Genomic DNA, 16,745 nt, shown 5'->3' on the forward strand with positions numbered 1-16,745 from the left:
CAGGTGGCGGGGCGCGGCCCAGGCCCTTCAGCTGCGGTCGGGCTCCCCGAGGGGCCCGGCCACGCCACGCCGCGACGGCCACCGGCGCGACATGCCTGGGCCTAAACCGGAAAAACCGCGCCGGGGCGGGCGGGCGGCGGCAGCGGAGCGGGGGGACTACACCTCCCAGGGTGCCCCGCGGCGACGGGACTACGGCTCCCAGGGTGCCCCGCGGCGACGGGACTACGGCTCCCAGGGTGCCCCGCGGCGGGCGGGCGGGCGCGGGTCGCGGCGCAGGCGCAGTGCGTGCGGCGGGTACTGGGGCTGGCCGGGCTCTTTTGTTCGAGGGAGGCGGACGGAGAGCGGCCAGGCCCGCGGCGCCACCCGACCCGCCCCGCCCGCCCGCCCCCGCGCCCCGCAGGCCCCTTCCCCTCGGGAACCGTTGGCGGGGCTGTGCAAGGTGAGTGAGGGCCGCGGGTGGGCCGGGGGGGGGGAGTGGGGTGGGGGTGTGGAGGGCTGAGGGAGGTGGGGGGCGTTGGGGGTTGGGGGAGCGGGGGGAGGGATGCTGGGGAGAAACTGGGCGTTACTGGGTGGGGTGAGGGGGGTTGTTGCGGGAGATGGTGTTTAGGGCGGTGAGACGGCGGTTAAGGGGGGGGCGGTGGGATGCTGGGGGGTCGAGGGGGTGGGGGTTAGTGGAGGGGTAATTGGGGTGCTGGGGTAGGGCGCGTTAGTGGAGGGGAGTGTTTAGGGTGCTGGGAGAGGAGGGTTAGTGGGGGGAGGTGTTGAGGTGCTAGGAGAGGCGGGTTAGTAGAAAGGGGGGGGTTGGGGTGCTGGGAGAAGCGTTAGGGGGGAGTTTGGGGGTGCTGGGAGAGGGGGATGTGTTGGCGGGGTCGTGCGACTCCAAAGGGCTGCGTGCTGGGAGAAAGGCGAGTCTCGGAGCGAGGAGGGGCTGGGTCGGCGACAAAGCTGGGCCCGGATGGTCCTTTGGGGAGCGGAGGAGCTGAGGGAGGGCCTGAGGGCTGGAGAGGAGGGTGAGGGGAGAGGTGCGAGTGTGCCTTTGGGTGGAGGAGAAAGATGGGGGCTGGTGCATGAGGAGAGAACAAGGGGCTGCTGCAGAGGGTCTGGGGAAATGGGGATGTGTGGGCTGGGGTGGGGGCTGCAGGGTGGAATTGCACTTTGGGAGGGGAGAGGCTGGAGCAGGGACCCTGCTCTGGGGGGAAAGGTGGCATTTGGATGGGACAGTGCTTAAAAAAACCACTGGTGGATCCCCTGGGGTGAGGAGAAGGGGAGGGAGGTGTTCTCTGGGGGAGAGCTTTGGGGAAAGGGGGAGGCTGAGGAAGGAGCGGGATTCAGGCTCCGAGAGCGGGGAGGGGACGAGTGTCAACTTTTGGCGGGGAGAATGAGCGGGAAGCTGCTCAACAGGCTGTGGGAGGGCAGGGAGCGGGATGGCAGCCGATCCCGGGGGGCCGGGGGAAGGAGAGCTGCTGGGGAGCAAACCGGGGGATGTGGGGCCTTGGGGCGGGGGGAGAGCTCCCCTGCGGAGAGCTCTGCGTGGGGCTGGCAGGAGGTGGAAAAGGGAAGTTGTGGCTGGCAGGAGGTGGAAGCAGGGATGTGCTGGAGAAGGGGAGGGGGAGACGGAGAAAGAGCTGTGTTTGGGTCGAGTCCCTGCTCACCCGCAGCGTGGGGTGGGTGTCGGGGCAGCTCCTGGCCAGGGCTGGCTTCCTCCGGCTCCTTTGCCGGGGCAGGAGGTTTGGGAGCTGGGGGGGGTCAAGCTGCAGTTGGAATGGGAGTTGTAAAGCATTTGGGGGAAGAGTAGAACTTCTGGAAAGGGAAGATGATGGAGCCAAAATGGGATTTGTATCTCCGGACGAGGAGGTGGCGAGGTTTTGCCAAGGAAATGCCAGATGTGGAGCTGCCCTGGGAGCGCAGGGGCTGGCCAGGAGGGCGGCAGCGGGCTTTGGCTCAGGGTTGTGCTGTGAAGCTGACCCGCGCCGGTGTGGCGTGGAGGAGATGACAGGGTCTGGAAAGTGGCCTGAGTCTGGGTGGGGAGCATCAGGGACTGGGGGGGGGGGCTGAGTGTGAGGATCCCAGAGATGGGCAGTGCTCTTGGCGTTGGGGTTGATCAGTTTGGAAGAAGCAAGCATGTCCTTGTAAAACTGAGAGATCGAAGTATAAGAAGGCTTTCTGGCTGAATAATTGTAGGCTCTAAATGAAAGATGTTATTAATTTAAAAAAAAAAAATCTCTTGTGCGTTTGAGAGAGGATTTTGCGATGGATATGTTTGGAGCCCCCATTGGGTTTGCAACCCAGACATGGTTTCCTATTAGTGCTTGAGATCCTGGTAGTGAAAACGATGAGAAACAGATGTGGCTGCTCTAACCCCGCTGCCCAATGCCAGTGAAATGCACAAATAACCAGGTGAAGGGCCTGTGAGCGCCAGCAGGCAGCTCCTGGGCACGGGGCTGCTGGGGGAAGTGCCCCCCGATGCGGTCCCTCCGTCACTGGGGATGAAGGGTGGCAGGGGAAGGTGCCGTGGCGGCCAGGGTGGCTCTTGGAGAGGGAGGTGGTGCAGTGTCGGGGGCACTGGAAAGCTGCAGCACTTGAGGCAAAGTTTTCTCATCTTTATACAAAAGGGAGAAGAAGAACGCGAATCCCCGCTCTGATTCCGTGAGCGTTTATCTGATCTAGAGGAGTTCAGAAGTTGTGTCTGCTGCCGCATAACAAAATTCCTGTCTGCATGACAGGATTTCTTACCTCACGTTCTCTCTTTCAGCGCGGAGGTAACGTTCCTACTGCTGCATGTGTGTTTCTCTTAAATCCAGAGGTGCATTCTCTCATGGATCATGAATTTAACTGGAAATGATGTGGCTGAGCTTGAAGGTTGTGGCTTTTCTTTAGTTTGGTCTCCGCTCAAAGGCTTGAGCTTTCACTCAAACTTTCCAGAAATGTTTTCTGCTGTTTTCAGGTTCTGGAGAGTGGAAGACTTAACATGCTTGTTCCCACTTCAAAAGAAAGATGCCTGCTGCCTTTCCCTGGCGCGTGTGGAATAAACTTGGCGTGCTCATAAGTCTTTAAAGAGATGAGTGATCCCAGCCAAGTTTGAGAAAGGCAGGAGGAGGAAATGTTTTAAGTTTAAAACTCATTAAAGCTGAGCTGAACTGTTAATCCTTTAAGGTGCAGCTAATGGAACTAGTCTGGACTCAAATTAAACCTCTGGGTCTCCACATTTTTCTTCTTAGGCTGGTCTTCCTTTCCTTTGTTAAACTTTCTACTGAAAAGATTAGCGCCAGGCATCACCGAAGGGTATGAGGTAGAGCTTCACGATCTTCCAAAGAGGGTGTCCCAGCCAGCGGGGCGGAGTGTATTTATACTTGTCTGGTAGCGGTTTCCTACCTGGGTGCTGTTCTCCAGGAGATCTCACGATACCGGCGTGTGCTTCGCGCCGATCCACTGCGATGTCGTGCTGTCAGGGCTAGCTCGTGCTCCTCCGTCTGCTCCTCCTGCCCCAGTAACGCAGGCTTTCGTACGCACCTTTGTGCTGAGCCTCGTTCTTCGTGGCCTTTTACCAGAGTTTGAATTCTTTTCAAGTGGCTTAGGTGTGCCCTGGATCCTTTTCCTCTTAGCTGCAGACCAAGAAGTTATTCTTTTGGTCTCTCTCTGTTCTGCTTTCCTCTTCACAAAGGATTTCAGCTTTGCGTTGAGTGTTAGGTAAGAAGCAGCAAACGAAAATGGAAAATTTGGCATAAGCCCATCCTGAATTTGTCTTGAAATCATATTTTTCGCTATAAGCTAACTTTTTTCATGCATTAAGTATAGAAAGTTGAACCTGAATTTTAGGAAACATACTACTGATGAGATCTCTCTCAGGCGGGAGCCATCTAGCCCCAAATTCTATAGACATGAGAATGTAAACTCACGAGTTTACATGAGAGCTCATGTAAACGTAACAGGAGTTGTCTGCCTTCCCCGGAAAGGCTCAGGCAAAATGAAATGGCTTCGCTCTGCACCTCTGCGCGCAGGAACTCGGTGAGAATGAAATGTGGTTGTTTGAAAGCTCTGGAGATGTGGGGGGCAGAGCATGGGGTAAGTCTGCGCTGCCTTTCCAAGTAGACAGGGATTGTTCAACCTCTCCCCCTTCCTCCAGAGACTAGAAACCAGCCAGTGCTTTGGGTGGCTGTGGTTTGTTTTTAATAACAAAAATTGGAGGGTTTGGATGTTCCTGGTCACAGAAGGCTGAAATCCTTGTCAGGCACTCTGTTCCACAGAGGCATTTGTGATGCAGAGGAAGAGGGTGTGGGGAGCAGCTCAGATGCTTCGCAGATAAAGCTGAGTTCATACCCCCCCCCGGGGGGGGCTGAAGTCCCTTTCTCACACTCGAGCTGCATTTTTGACTGCAGTGCAGCGAGAGGCCTGTGCAGCAGCTTGTCTCTGTGCTGCTGGCTCGAATGCTAAAATCTGTACTGGGTTTAGCAGCAGATGCTGTGAACTACAGCTTGGCCTTCCCCGCCCGGAGCACCTTTCTGGCTTGGGGGCTCTGGAGACAAAACCAGCGGTGGGGATGAGTGCCGAGGGGCCGAGCAGGCCCCAGGGCCTGCCTGGAGCAGACATCTTGAGAACCCACAGAGGCAGAGCAGGTCCCTGCAAGGGGGTGACACTGGTGCTCTGTGGTGTAAGTGCCTCTGTCAGAAACGGGGAAACCTCTGCTGAAAGGAAGAGGCCCCGAGTGCCTGGGGACTTTGGAGACGTTGCTGCCTGCCATATGCTTAAAGTATGGTCGCTGCAGCCCTTTGCACTGGTATGTTTGTCCCTCCTTTTGGGAAGCTCTTTCTCAAAGTGCTCCTGGCCTTGGACTTGCATCTTCTCTGCCCAGCTCTTACCACAATGGAATGATGGATCCTCAGCGTCGCATCGCTCTAGTGCCTCTCTCCATTTCCCTTTCCACACCTACCCGGCCTACACGCCACCTCTAGTTTTAGCAACTCCCCTCTGGGCTCAGCTTGGCCAGACTCTACCGTTAGACTCTTTGATCTTCTTATGAAGCAGCTCAAGCGGCCCAACGATCCAGCTGAGCATCCTTAGGTGCCTTAAAACCAAGTCTATCTCCAAGCAATAACCAGAGCACCTTCGACTAAAGTCCTTTTGGCTGCAGCTGACCAGAAGTCCCTGCTGAGAGAGGGGAAGCCCGAGATCTCACCCCTGCAGGCTGTCTCGGAGAGTATTTGCTGGTTGTAGTCGGAGCTGTGAGAGCACCTTGGGAATCCCCTCTGCCGTGGCGTGCTCAGCTCCTTCTCCAGCGGCCATGCGGTGCCAGAGGAGGAGGATGGAGAGGAGGAAGGCTGTCCTGCGCAGGAGGAAGGAACTGCCTGAAGAATTCCAGAGTGAAACACGATCTCTCAGCTTCCTGCTGCAGCGCTGGCTCCTGCTCGGGGATTAGATGCTGGCGGTGGGTCGGAGGCTTTACATTGTTGTACTGCACACCAGCTGAGGCGGTGCCAGGCAGCCGGGCCTCCTCCTCGGCCAGTCCACAGGCGACCAGGAGCCTCACTGCTTCAGCTTTGCTTCTGTCTGGCGGCTGATTGAAGATGCTGTCGGTGTATTCCAGCCCAGAGTTGAGGAGGGAAAAGCCCCTCTGATGCACGTTCTTGTATGGTTCTGCAGTGGGCTGTTTCCAGGTGGTCAGGTTTTTTTCATTGAATAGGGCAGTAAAACTTCATCCATGGGGGGGTGGGTGTCCTCTGGCATTGAATAAAGGATCCATGGGGGAGGCACTGCCTGTCTTTGGGAATATCTGTACCACCACCTCAGCTGCTGGTCTGTACAGGGCAGTGAACTTCTCACTTCATTTAACACTTGGAGGGGGGTTAGTTTTCACCCTTGGTGCACGCTGGAGCTCTGCAAACACAGCAAGTGCAGCAGCAGAACAGGCTCTTCCCTCGTCCGTGTCTGCTCTGCAACCTGTTCAGGTGCTGACCCTTCTGAGACCACCAGTTAAAGGCAGGGGAGATGTCTAGTGCTAAACATGAGCAGAAGGAGGAAGAGGCTTGCGATGCAGAGCCCGGGCTCTGGGACCTCTGGACTTGCTCAGTGACCACCAAGCACCCCAAGATGCTAGCAGCCACTTTGGCCCAGCCTGTATACCAGTCTTCTGCCTGGTTCGTGAGCAACCCCCAACTCTGGGGGCTGTGGCAGGGGGAAGATGTTCCTTTCCTCCTTCTACCCCGACGTTGCCATCGAGCAAGGCAGCTTCGGTCGCCTCACGGCTGGTGCGTGCAGAGATGGGGTGTAGAGGGAAGATGTCTGTCTGGCAGCAAGCGCGGCCCGAGGCCGGTTGCCCTGCGGAGCGAGTGCCCAGGTGCTGGCACAGCTCGTACACCAAGGTCAGGTTGAAAGCAGCAGTGCAGTAGCAGGATCCAAAGCATAAACACGTTGGTCTAGCACCTGCCAAGCAGAGAAGTGCTGCTTTCTCCCTCTGTGCTCTTCCACGCTCCTCGGCTGCCCTCAAGCCCTGTCTGTGAGATAACGGCAGAGACGGGGTGGGCTGGAGCAGGCTGGTTTGGCTGTGCTCCCTCTCATCCTCTCTGCTGTGGCTTCTGCTGGTCTGAACTGGCGGCACGTCTTTTGAGCTTTGTGGGGCCTGGTTGTAAGCCTTCTCCTTTGAAGGATGCTCTTAACAGCAGCTGCTCAGCTCAGCACCATCTTGTGCGCTAGGGCGCTCATCCAGCTGTACCCCGAGAGCTGAGACTGTTGCTGAACTCTGATATCTCCTTCAAGCCAGTGTAAATCTGCAGGATTTTTGTTTTGCCATATAAACCAGCCCCAGTTTGCATAGATTTTGCCAGCTGAAATTTATTCTAGAAGATTCATGATAACCTGAAGCGGCAAAACAAAAGTTTCCAGGCAGGTAATGTTTGACCTGCTCACCAGTCATTTTGCTTGGCAGAAGATATGTATTTTACTGGAATAAAAAAGCAGTCCTGTTCCTCAGTGCTTAGGCTGTGAGAGCTTCCCGGGCAGCTGTTCAGCAGGGTGGGGTTTTTGGGAGGCTGAGGTACAGACTTGGTTTCAGGCAGTCTGGGCCCCGTTGCCAGCTTTGCCAGTGGCTCTCCGGGATGGCGTAGCTGCGCATCGGAGATAACAGATGGGGAGACTGGGAACCTCCTGACCCTTTGGTCGATCTAAATCAGTGCAACTTGTTCAGCACGCTCAGCTGGCTGCCTAGACTTCTTTGAAGCAGAGGCTGACGATGAGGTCAGGGTATTAGAGGGCTCAATATTTTTCTTAAACCTAAAGAAAAAAACTTTCCCGTGTGAGGAGATGCCGCTCGCGGGGCCCTGTGGTGGCTCAGGGTCTTGGCTGTGGGGCTGGGACCTGTTGGTGTAACTGGTGCCAGCAGAGAAGTGGCTGGAGAGCGTTTGCAAGGACCGGGGGTGTTTTTAGCAGGGCCAGAGGGCAGGGACGGGGTGGGTGGCCATCCCCAGCAGCAGCAGCGGGGCCACACTCTGACCCTGGCTCTGCCTGGCTGCGGTGCTCGTACTGGTCCGAGCTGGGTTTCAGGAGGGAAGCGGGGCCTCTCTGTGGTTTTTGGCTCTCCGAGGTGTTTCGTTTCAGCCTAGGGGAAGCGCCGGGCGTGTTGGCAGGGCTGCTCCTCCTCTGCAGTCGTCCCCCCCCACCCCCCCGGCGTGAGTGGAAAGCAGAGCTGTGCCCAGGCCCTACCTGTGTGCTGCGGCAGCCAGGGCAGGTAGCCGTGGGCTGTGTCGGGCCGGAGAGCTCTGCATCGCTTCTGCCGCTTCCCAGCAAGTGCTGGATATATATGCAGGAATTTTTGACTGTCTAAACAGCTCTGGATGATAAGGAGGAAAAAAAAAAAGCTATATTCTGGGTTGGTGAGTTAAATAAATATCCCAGAGTGCACATGCATGAACCAGCAAAGAAATGAACACGGGGAGCTCAGTATTAAGGACTGTGACTTGTATTTAACTTGGATTAACTATTTATTAACTTTCAGTTAATATCAGCGGTGCGCTGTCTCCCTCCCGCTGCTGCACAGCTCTGCAGATGCTTTCTGCAGCTCAAGGCAGGGTTGAACTCAGCTGAAGGGCAGGTCAGCGAGGTGAGGAAAGGGGAGAAAACAGGCTGGGGTGGGGGAGACGTGGGACTCGGCAGAGGAAGAAGGTGTGGAGCAGCTGAGGTAGGACGCTGCTTCGTTTCTGGAGGGCGGTGGGCAACACATGGGAACAGCGAGGTCAAGACATGGTGTGCTGAAAACAGAGACAAAGTATGAGTGGAATCAGGCAGAGGCTTGATGGAACTGGTGAAATAAGGTGCTGGTGAGACAAAAAGGCCAAAGCTGTGTGTCAGAAAGGCACTGTGGAAATGCAGCAGCAGCTGCTGGAGATTCCTGTTTGCCTTTTCAGTTGGCAGGACCATCCTGGCCTGTCTCTTCCTGTGTTACCTACTTTGTATGTGCCTGTTTTCTTTCTCCAAAGCAGCATTCCTGTGCTGTGCTTTGCCTCTGCGTATCCAGTGTGTTTGCTGCCTGGCAAAGGCAAACCTGACCTTGACACACAACGTGTGGTTCTTTCTCCTCTTTTAGCAGCGTCGCCCGTAAGCTGAAAAACTGGCCAGCACAATGGGAAAAAAACAGAACAAGAAGAAAGTGGAAGAGGTCTTAGAGGAAGAGGAGGAGGAGTATGTGGTGGAGAAGGTCCTGGATCGGCGAGTGGTGAAGGGCAAAGTGGAATACCTGCTGAAGTGGAAAGGCTTCTCGGAGTAAGTGCCTCCCTGCCCACTGCTGCGGGGCGGGTGCTGGGCTGCCCCGGTGCTGAAGCCTCCGGGCAGGTGGCTCAGTCTTCCAGCACCTCTCCTTGTCTGTAAAATGGAGCTAACAGGCCAAGGGCAGCTGTAACGATAGAAATGGTGCTTCTAAATGCCTCGAGCTCTAATCAGGGCGACGAGAGCACAGCCTCGGTGAGAAAGTCCCGTTTCTGCCTTGCAAACAGGCTGTGCAGTGCCCTGGTGGGGCTTTCCCCCCCCTGCCCTAAACCTAGTCTGAAACAAGCAGCCAGATAAAACGAATTGCTTCTCTCCTGAGAAGCGAAATAACTGCCCTGCCCCCTGGCATCCCTGCCCAGATCAGGGCAGGGTCCTGTTTCACGGGGTGAGGACACCCACATCCATTCTGTTGCTTCTCTCGCCATCTCCTCGTGACCTGGTGTCCAGGGCTTTTCTTGGCAGGGAAAGCTGCAGCAAGCTGCCCCGACGTAAAACTAAGCTGTTGTCTTTGATTGCAGTGAAGATAACACATGGGAGCCAGAGGAGAACCTCGACTGCCCAGACCTCATTGCAGAGTTCCTTCAGTCCCAGAAAACTGCACATGAGAGCGAGAAGTCTGAGGGAAGCAAGCGCAAAGCGGAGTCTGACACGGAGGATAAAGGGGAGGAGAGCAAACCAAAGAAGAAGAAGGAGGAGGTGAGGCAGGGTGGGGTTTCTGTGCTCACCTCCCTACCCCTGCGCTTGGCACGGTGTCCGGGAGCTAGAGCAGCCACGCTCCAAAACCTCAGGCAAACTGTTCTCCTGCACGGAAGGGAAACTATTGCACTTCAGTGAGACACAGCCTGAAGTGCTTTTGAAAAGCTGTAGCTTTCGGAAGGAGGCGTGAGCTGTTGCCTAAGCCAGGCCTCTTAGTGAATCCAGAGCCAGTCCTAGCACTAAATTGAAAGGCCAGTTCTTGAACCAAAAGGATACGGAGCCCCAGCTTCTCCTGAAGAACCGCACGCGGGGTGAAACAGGAGGCAGGAGTTGCCCCTTGAAGAGGGAGAACAAGGTGGAGCAGAGAGCATCTTGCTCAGGGGACTCATAGCTGCTTGGGAAAAGGGACAGTAAAAGACTCTGCAGTCTGGGTTTCATCCCTGGAGCTGCTGAATCTTGGCCAGCGCAAGAGTTTGACCAGCAGAACCTTGGAAATGAGATCCTCTGCTCGTGGCATCAGCAGGGCGCTCCGCCGTGCTGCCCGGGGCCCGGCAGGAGATCGCCTTTATGTGGTGGGTTCACACCTGAGCGGCCTCCTCAGCTCCCCGCTGGCCTTAGTCGTTCTAGTCCGAGCATCTGATAGGCAGAAGCTTTCTGAACAGCCATCGGGGTGTCCCGGTGACCAGAAACAGGGCTGTGGCTGTCCCCTCCCCGGGTGATGCTACAAACAGAAACTCGTCTCTTTTCAGTCAGAGAAACCGCGAGGCTTCGCCCGAGGATTTGAGCCAGAGCGAATCATTGGTGCCACGGATTCCAGCGGGGAGCTCATGTTCCTGATGAAGTGGTGAGTGTGTCTTTGTGTCTGTCACTTCTTCACTTATTCTGTGCCAGAGAGGGAAGGACCTGCGCCTGGGGAGTCCCTGCTACCTGGCATGAAATCTCTTGCGATGGCGCTGCCGCCTGAGGTGACCCTCTGCGCTGAGGCTAACGTGGATGTGAAACGAGCAGGTAGGGCCCTCGGGATTGTGTGGCTCTTAAGGTGTCCCCCCGCAGCAGGCGCGAGCTTGGGGGAGAAAGAGGGGCTTGGTGTCATGGCGCGGGCTGCAGCTTCGGAAGGCTGCACCCAGAGGAGAGCCGTGACGATGACCGCGTCCCCTTCGGCTGTAGTGACCCAGGGCTTGTCGCTGGCACAGGTGGGAGCTAAACCACTCAGGCGTAGGTGTGGGAGCCGTTTGCTTTTGCGCCGTCTCAGAAGTACGGAGTGGCTGGGGGCAGGGCCGCAGCTTCGATTCGGCTTCTCCCCTCGTCCCCGACAACACGGAGCTGAACTCAACGCCTGAATTTTTCCTGGGCTCACGTGCTGCTTCTCCCTGCTCCAGAGCCACTCACGAAGGGGTCTCTTGGATCCCCCCCGAGCGCCGCAGGGACTCCGTTTCTTGATTTTTTTTTTTTTTTTTTTTTTTCCTCCGGTCTCCACTTCTTCCGCCTCCTCTCCGCAACCCCCTAACTTGCACCTCTGCTCTGGCCTGTAGGAAGAACTCCGACGAGGCCGACCTGGTCCCTGCCAAGGAAGCCAACATCAAGTGCCCGCAGGTGGTCATCTCGTTCTACGAGGAGAGGTTGACATGGCATTCCTACCCCTCAGAGGACGATGACAAGAAAGAGGACAAGAACTAACCCCTGGCGCCCGCTCTGGCCAGCCTTTGTATAAAGATCTGAACTGTGGGTTTGAGCAAGAGGGAGAGAACGCAGCTCTGCTCGGTTGGGAGCGTAGAGATGGCTGGAGAAGATGCCCTTTGAAGAGACCAGTATGGTTTCTGTGCCCTGCAGCTGCTCAACTGCTTTATGCAGCTTCATGCTGTGTACAGATTCAAACCAGCCCGGCTCAATTTGGGGAGGGGGAAGGAAACACAGGGGGGATATTTGGGGGGGGGTTAGGGGGGAAATTGGGGTGTTTGTTTCAAGGCTGTCTATTTTGCAGCTTGTGGGAGAGGAAGCAAAGCCCCTTCCATGAAGGACTATCACTGGTGATGGGTGGGCTGGGGAAAGGGAGTGCAGATGGATACTGCTTATTCTTCAAAGACCATCTCAGCAACCCACAGCCTTCTTCCCAATAGTGTTAACTCTGCATTTTTACGGCGTAGCATGTGTGTAGGTTTTTGGTTTTTTGTTTTTTGTTTTTCTTTTGCTATTTACTGGTGTATTGGTTTTGGGGGGCTGGGGGGGAGGGATGTGGGGAAATTGTTCTCTTGTTTAATTGGGGAGATGAGGTCTGGTGACAATGTTCCAGATCATTTCCAGATCTTTTTTAGAACCTGAATTCAGAAAAGGAAAAAAAAAAAAAAAAAAAAAAAGCAGAGGGGGAGGGAAAGAGCCCAGTATTGATGACAGAACTAGGGAGACAGGGACACTGACATGAGACTGAAACTGTGAACGTCCAAATCTCTGGAGCCAAGATCCTCAAAACCCTGCGAGCAATTTTTTTTGGGGGGGGGGGGGGGGAATGGGGGGGGATAGGGGGGGTGAGGGGAGACTTGTGAAAATGCAAACTTGTGATTCGTATTGTCCTGAAGCAGAACTGCCAGTTACTGACACATGCATTGTATGTGGGAGGGTGGGGTGCGGGGCGGGAATGGATTTTAACCCTTTAAAAGCCTTTCTACCCTTCTTTCCGTTCTAAGGTGCTATTTCTCAAAATTGGGGGGAAGAGAGACTTCTGACTACTTGTTCCTTTTCTCACCTTAATTTGATTGTCCAGCCAGCAGCATTGGGAACCCTTTAGTTGTGGGAGGGAGAGGAAACCAACAGCAGCACAAGAAAAAAATCAATTCCATATTCTCCCATAACAAGTGATTGTTTGTAGGAAGCCAGACGTTGGTGCTGGAGCCGGATGTGTTACCCTGAATCTTCTGAGTTGTTTGTTTTTGAATCAGATTTATTACAAATACTGAACTATTTAATGTCTGGAGTCATGAGCCCCACCAGACTCCTGGCACCTCCTTGTAGGGTGGTATGTATCTAGACTTGCATTGTACAAACCTTTTTTTAAAAGCATGTGTTTAGGTTTCTGTGAAAACGTTGTTTAAATGTAAAGTACGTGTTTGGATTTTAACTTCATACCAAGCTCTGTCAGTTTTTTGTCTCAATAAAATTTTAGATTTATAATGCTGATTTTTTTCTTCTCTACCTTGCTCCTTCCTCCAGCTCTTTGTGCGTGAGATGAGGGACGAGGTGTAGAGCAGGTCACGGAGGGAAGGGAGCCTGCGCTCGCGGTTCTCGGAGCGAGGTTCGCTCTGATGCAGCCCAGGGTAGCCGGTGGCTCCGATCTGGGTGTCGACAGCAGCAGGAGCTTTGGAGCAGCTGACAGCAGGTTCTGGTTTATGTTGACTTCTGTCTGGAGAAGAGAAGTGTCGTAGAAGTTAGTGTGTAGAGGCCCGAGTCGAGTCTCGCCCCTGGAGACAAGAGGACTAGCTGTGATGCGGGACCTCATTTGATGTAGCAAGATGCTGCTTGAGTCAGGAGCGTGTGTTTCCTCGCCAGGACCCGGCACCAGAGACGGGGTAAGTGACCTTTACCTCAATTCTCATCGGAACGTTGAGCAGACTTTGTCACTTTGTGTTTACGGACGGGTTATTAAAGCTCTGGTGATGGTTCTCGTGACTGGGTGGCTGAAGATGAAGATGGCCTCGATTTAGTCTTGGTGTGGCCCCGCTGAAGGCCACGAGCTCCTGCGTGTGGAGAAGAGTAGACCCGTCCTCTCTGCTCCACGCAGCAGCGTGGACGGCGGGGTGGGCCGAAGCGTTCCTGGGAGGAGGATTGTGGCTCCTGGCTCGGGGGTTTCTAGTGTTTGCAGCGAGGTTTTGGGGGGTGTTCAGGGCTGAACAGGGGCTCTGCCAGCCCCTCGCTGGTACTCGGGGCTGCAAAACTGCGCAGCCGGTTGAAATCCAGGTTATTCACAACAGCACAAGCCTATACCCGGCGGGATGGCGAAATGTCTGCCCTGCCCCAGCAGCCAGCAGAAGCAGCAATTAAACCTGTATTAATCACTAGAGATGGAAGGGGTAACGTCCACTTAATTGAACGTAAGAAAGCTGCAGTTCCCTGGGGAGGCTCTGGGGCGATCGATCGCAGCAGGTAGATGGAAGATGCCGGTTGTTCCATCCCGGGGGTGGGACTGTGGAGTACGTGGGGGCTCCCGTGCGAGCTGCAGGCAGGCACCAGATCTCTGGGTCCCGCTTGTCTCTGGCTGTGGCGCTGTGTAAGCGGGACTGAGTCACCTCTGGAGACACCGAGGCACGGGAGAAAACGGCACGACCCTCGTAACGTGCTCAGAGAGCTGTGGGCGATGGCGACGTGGTCTTCCCCAGGCTCTCTGCTGCCCTGGGCTGCCCGAAGCGGGGCAGGGCAGGGGCAGCTCCTCCGTGCCGCAGCGAAGCCTGGCAGAAAACCAGGGCCTGGCCCGGGCAGCGAGCACGCCGCGCTGAGGGCTCGGGCGGCAGCCGGACGCCGGTTCAAAGGGCCGCTGAGCCGCGTCTCTCGCCGAGATCAGAGGCACGAGGCCCCGCTGGTGGCTAAGTGCTTCCTGCTTTGGCAAATGAAAGGTCTGCGCTTCACCTGATTACGGGCTGGCAGGCAGCCTGCGCCTCTGACAGGCGACTGACAGCAGCGGGGGTAAGGAGCTGCTTGAGCTCCCAAATCGCTGCCCCTCGGTGCCGGAGGGGGATGGATTTTGTCAGCCTCGCTGCTTTGAAGCCGTACCAGAGGCTGGGGAACAGCGTTTTGCTCACCTGTAACCTCCCGAGAGGCAGGTGGGGGCTTTGCTGGTACGTCTGTGCGTGAGCAAGGACGTGTGTGAGCGCAGACGTGACGTAAAAGGTCCCGTTCTGCGGGGAAGAGTCGGCAAAGGGAGACTAGAACCGGGGTAGAGCCGTGTGTCCGTCCCTCCTGCACCCGCGCTTCTGGGCTCTGCTTCCCTTCTCCGGTCAGGGAGGGGGCAGGGACCCCGCCGGGAGGGCTGTAACCTTCTCACAGCATCACCGGGGCGGGGAAACCCTTGCGGGTTCTTTTTGCAAGCCGGTATTACATTCTAAAACAGCCCCTGAAGGAATATCTGGAATAAATACCCTAGAGCCTGGGAAGAGAGACGGGAAGCACCTCAGAGTGTGCATTTTAATGCTTCGCATTCCCCTTGGCTGAGCTGTTGCTGTGCGTAGAGCTGGCCTGGGCTCAACTCCGGCAGCAGGAGCAGATGAACTCTTCCAGTCCTGTAAGGAGAGGTTTAATCCCCAGGAAAATGACATTTGCCCCACGGGAAGCCCAGTGGAAGACCGCTGGGGAGCAGAGCGGGGCCGGCAGCGCGCTGTCGGCTTGTGTGTGGCCAAGGCTGGTGGCCACGAGGCTTTGGTGCCCCCGCCGCGGCGTCTCACCCAGGCGTCCTGGCTTTGACTGAATATTCAACATCAGGGCGCAGGAATTGCTGCATAATAACGCCGCCAGATGAGAAAACGCAACGTGCCAATAAAGCGATGGGTATTAAAGCCTTAGAGAAAGGCGTCTAGAACGAAAAAAATATATAGAAATGATTGATAGGGCGCTGAGCCACAGGCATCCCAAAATGCTACTTTTTAAGTGCAGCGATTCAGCACCAGCCCAGTCTCTTGCTGGTGCATCAGCAATTCCCAGGAGCAGTTTTCCAGCCCCACTTTGTTCATCCGAGCTGCGCGTGGCATCTTCTGCAGGGCCTGGGTCCCTGCCTGGCTTAAGCCAGAGGTTTTTGGTGACAGCCCAGCTTAAGAGCTGCCTGTCCCCGTCCCTGTGCTGCTCCCCTGCGCCCCAGCAAAGTCAGGGCCTGTCCTTGAGCTCGGATGGGTGGGAACCGAGTTCTGCTGAGCCCTGCCTGGGCAACGAGGCTGCAAACCAGGGGCTAGAGCCAGCGCTGGCCTGGCAGCTGCCCACGGGCTCGCAGCCAGACCTTCCCCCGGCCACTAGCCCAAACAGGCAGCGAGGGGGGGGGCTCAGCAGTGCCTCCACTGCTCCAAACAAACGCTTGGCCCTCCCCGCTCGGTCTCCTCGGGCCTGCCTGGGCCTCGTCCCACAGGGAGGGAGCCGGGATACTCAGGCTTGACTAAACTTTGGCTCCGTCACCAACGCTACAGCTGAAACCTGCCGGGAAGGTGGGGCCTGTGCGGCAGCACTGGGGAGGGTTCGAGCTGCACCGATGCTATTTGCTCGCCCAGAGCAGGACGCGAGGCTCCGGCCCCAGGAGTCAAAGCGCCGAGGAGGGGGACGGGGCTGGGCTGAGGCCAGGACTTGCTCCACCTTTAACTAGGAACACGCTTCTCCTGGGCTTGCTTTAAGAGTGTGTTGTGTTTCCCACAAGCGAGGAGCTTTTCATTTTCCTCCCCTCCGGGGCTGTTACCTGCAGGCTGGGATGGCAGCGACTCCCTCAGAGACCCTGGCTGGAGGCAAACCCAACCTGCTCCCAGCTCAGCCCAGCCCAACAGAGCCAGGAGCGACTGTGGGGGAGAAGGACCCACAAGCAGAGGCTGTTTTGTTGCCCAGACATGCTTAATCTTTAAAAAAAAAAAAAACCAATCAATCCATGAAACATGCTTGTACAGTGAATAAGCCGTTTTATTTTTGTCCTGTGCTCACACAATCTCTCTTCTTTCCCTGACAGGTCACAGATCATTAAAATAAAGTTTCTAAGAGGAAAATAATTTAAAACATACACGCAGGGCTCCCTTCCAACCTCCCCACACCCACATCTCCACCACTTGTGCTTCGTCTCACGCGTAAGTAAAGCCGTTGAATCTCAGGAGTCCGGGACGGAGAGTCCGCCGGGGCCTCGGCGAGTCCATCCCGCAGCGAACGCACCGAACCCCCCGCAACGCGCCCCGAGATCCAACTACTTTCCCCGTAGCCTGGAAAACCGCACCCGGGGCCAGACCTCCTCCCTCGGGGCAGCGCCGCGGGCTGCTCCAGGCCTCCCTCCTGCATTACCAGGTTTCCTTCCCTTGAGTTACCACCCCGAGTCTTCCCTCCGACGCGCCGCCCTCACCCCGTATCACATGCACAGGACTGGCTAGGAAAAGCCATTTTTAAGCTTTTTCAGTTGCTGGTAAAGTCAGTACACTCCCAGCTGTGCTATATTGTAAATACAGCTTCTAGGATCGTCTCCGTGGCGGAGACGGACAGTGATCAAGGCACTACCCCCACCCCCCTCCTGAAAACAAAGGAAGTCAGACCAACACCTAGGGACAGAAGAGAATCCTATAATGTGATCACACGGTTACACT

At 56.1% G+C, this 16,745-nt stretch overlaps 1 protein-coding gene across 2 annotated transcripts; it reads left to right on the forward strand.

The window, feature by feature from the left end:
- Positions 1-284: 284 nt before the first annotated feature.
- CBX1 (chromobox 1) lies at positions 285-11,927 on the forward strand. 2 transcript variants are annotated; one of them, XM_074892239.1, is made up of 5 exons: positions 285-439; positions 8,573-8,748; positions 9,270-9,447; positions 10,197-10,291; positions 10,980-11,927. In XM_074892239.1, the coding sequence occupies exons 2-5, from the start codon at positions 8,609-8,611 to the stop codon at positions 11,122-11,124; spliced, it is 558 nt and encodes a 185-aa protein (XP_074748340.1). In that variant the 5' UTR covers positions 285-439; positions 8,573-8,608; the 3' UTR covers positions 11,125-11,927. The 2 variants fall into 2 exon arrangements, with proteins under 2 accessions (XP_074748340.1, XP_074748341.1); XM_074892240.1 differs by having other exon boundaries at positions 301-439; positions 8,576-8,748.
- The last annotated feature ends 4,818 nt before the right edge of the window (positions 11,928-16,745 follow it).

This window comes from Strix uralensis, chromosome 22, assembly GCF_047716275.1.
Source record: "Strix uralensis isolate ZFMK-TIS-50842 chromosome 22, bStrUra1, whole genome shotgun sequence".
Classification (NCBI taxonomy): Eukaryota; Metazoa; Chordata; class Aves; order Strigiformes; family Strigidae; genus Strix; species Strix uralensis.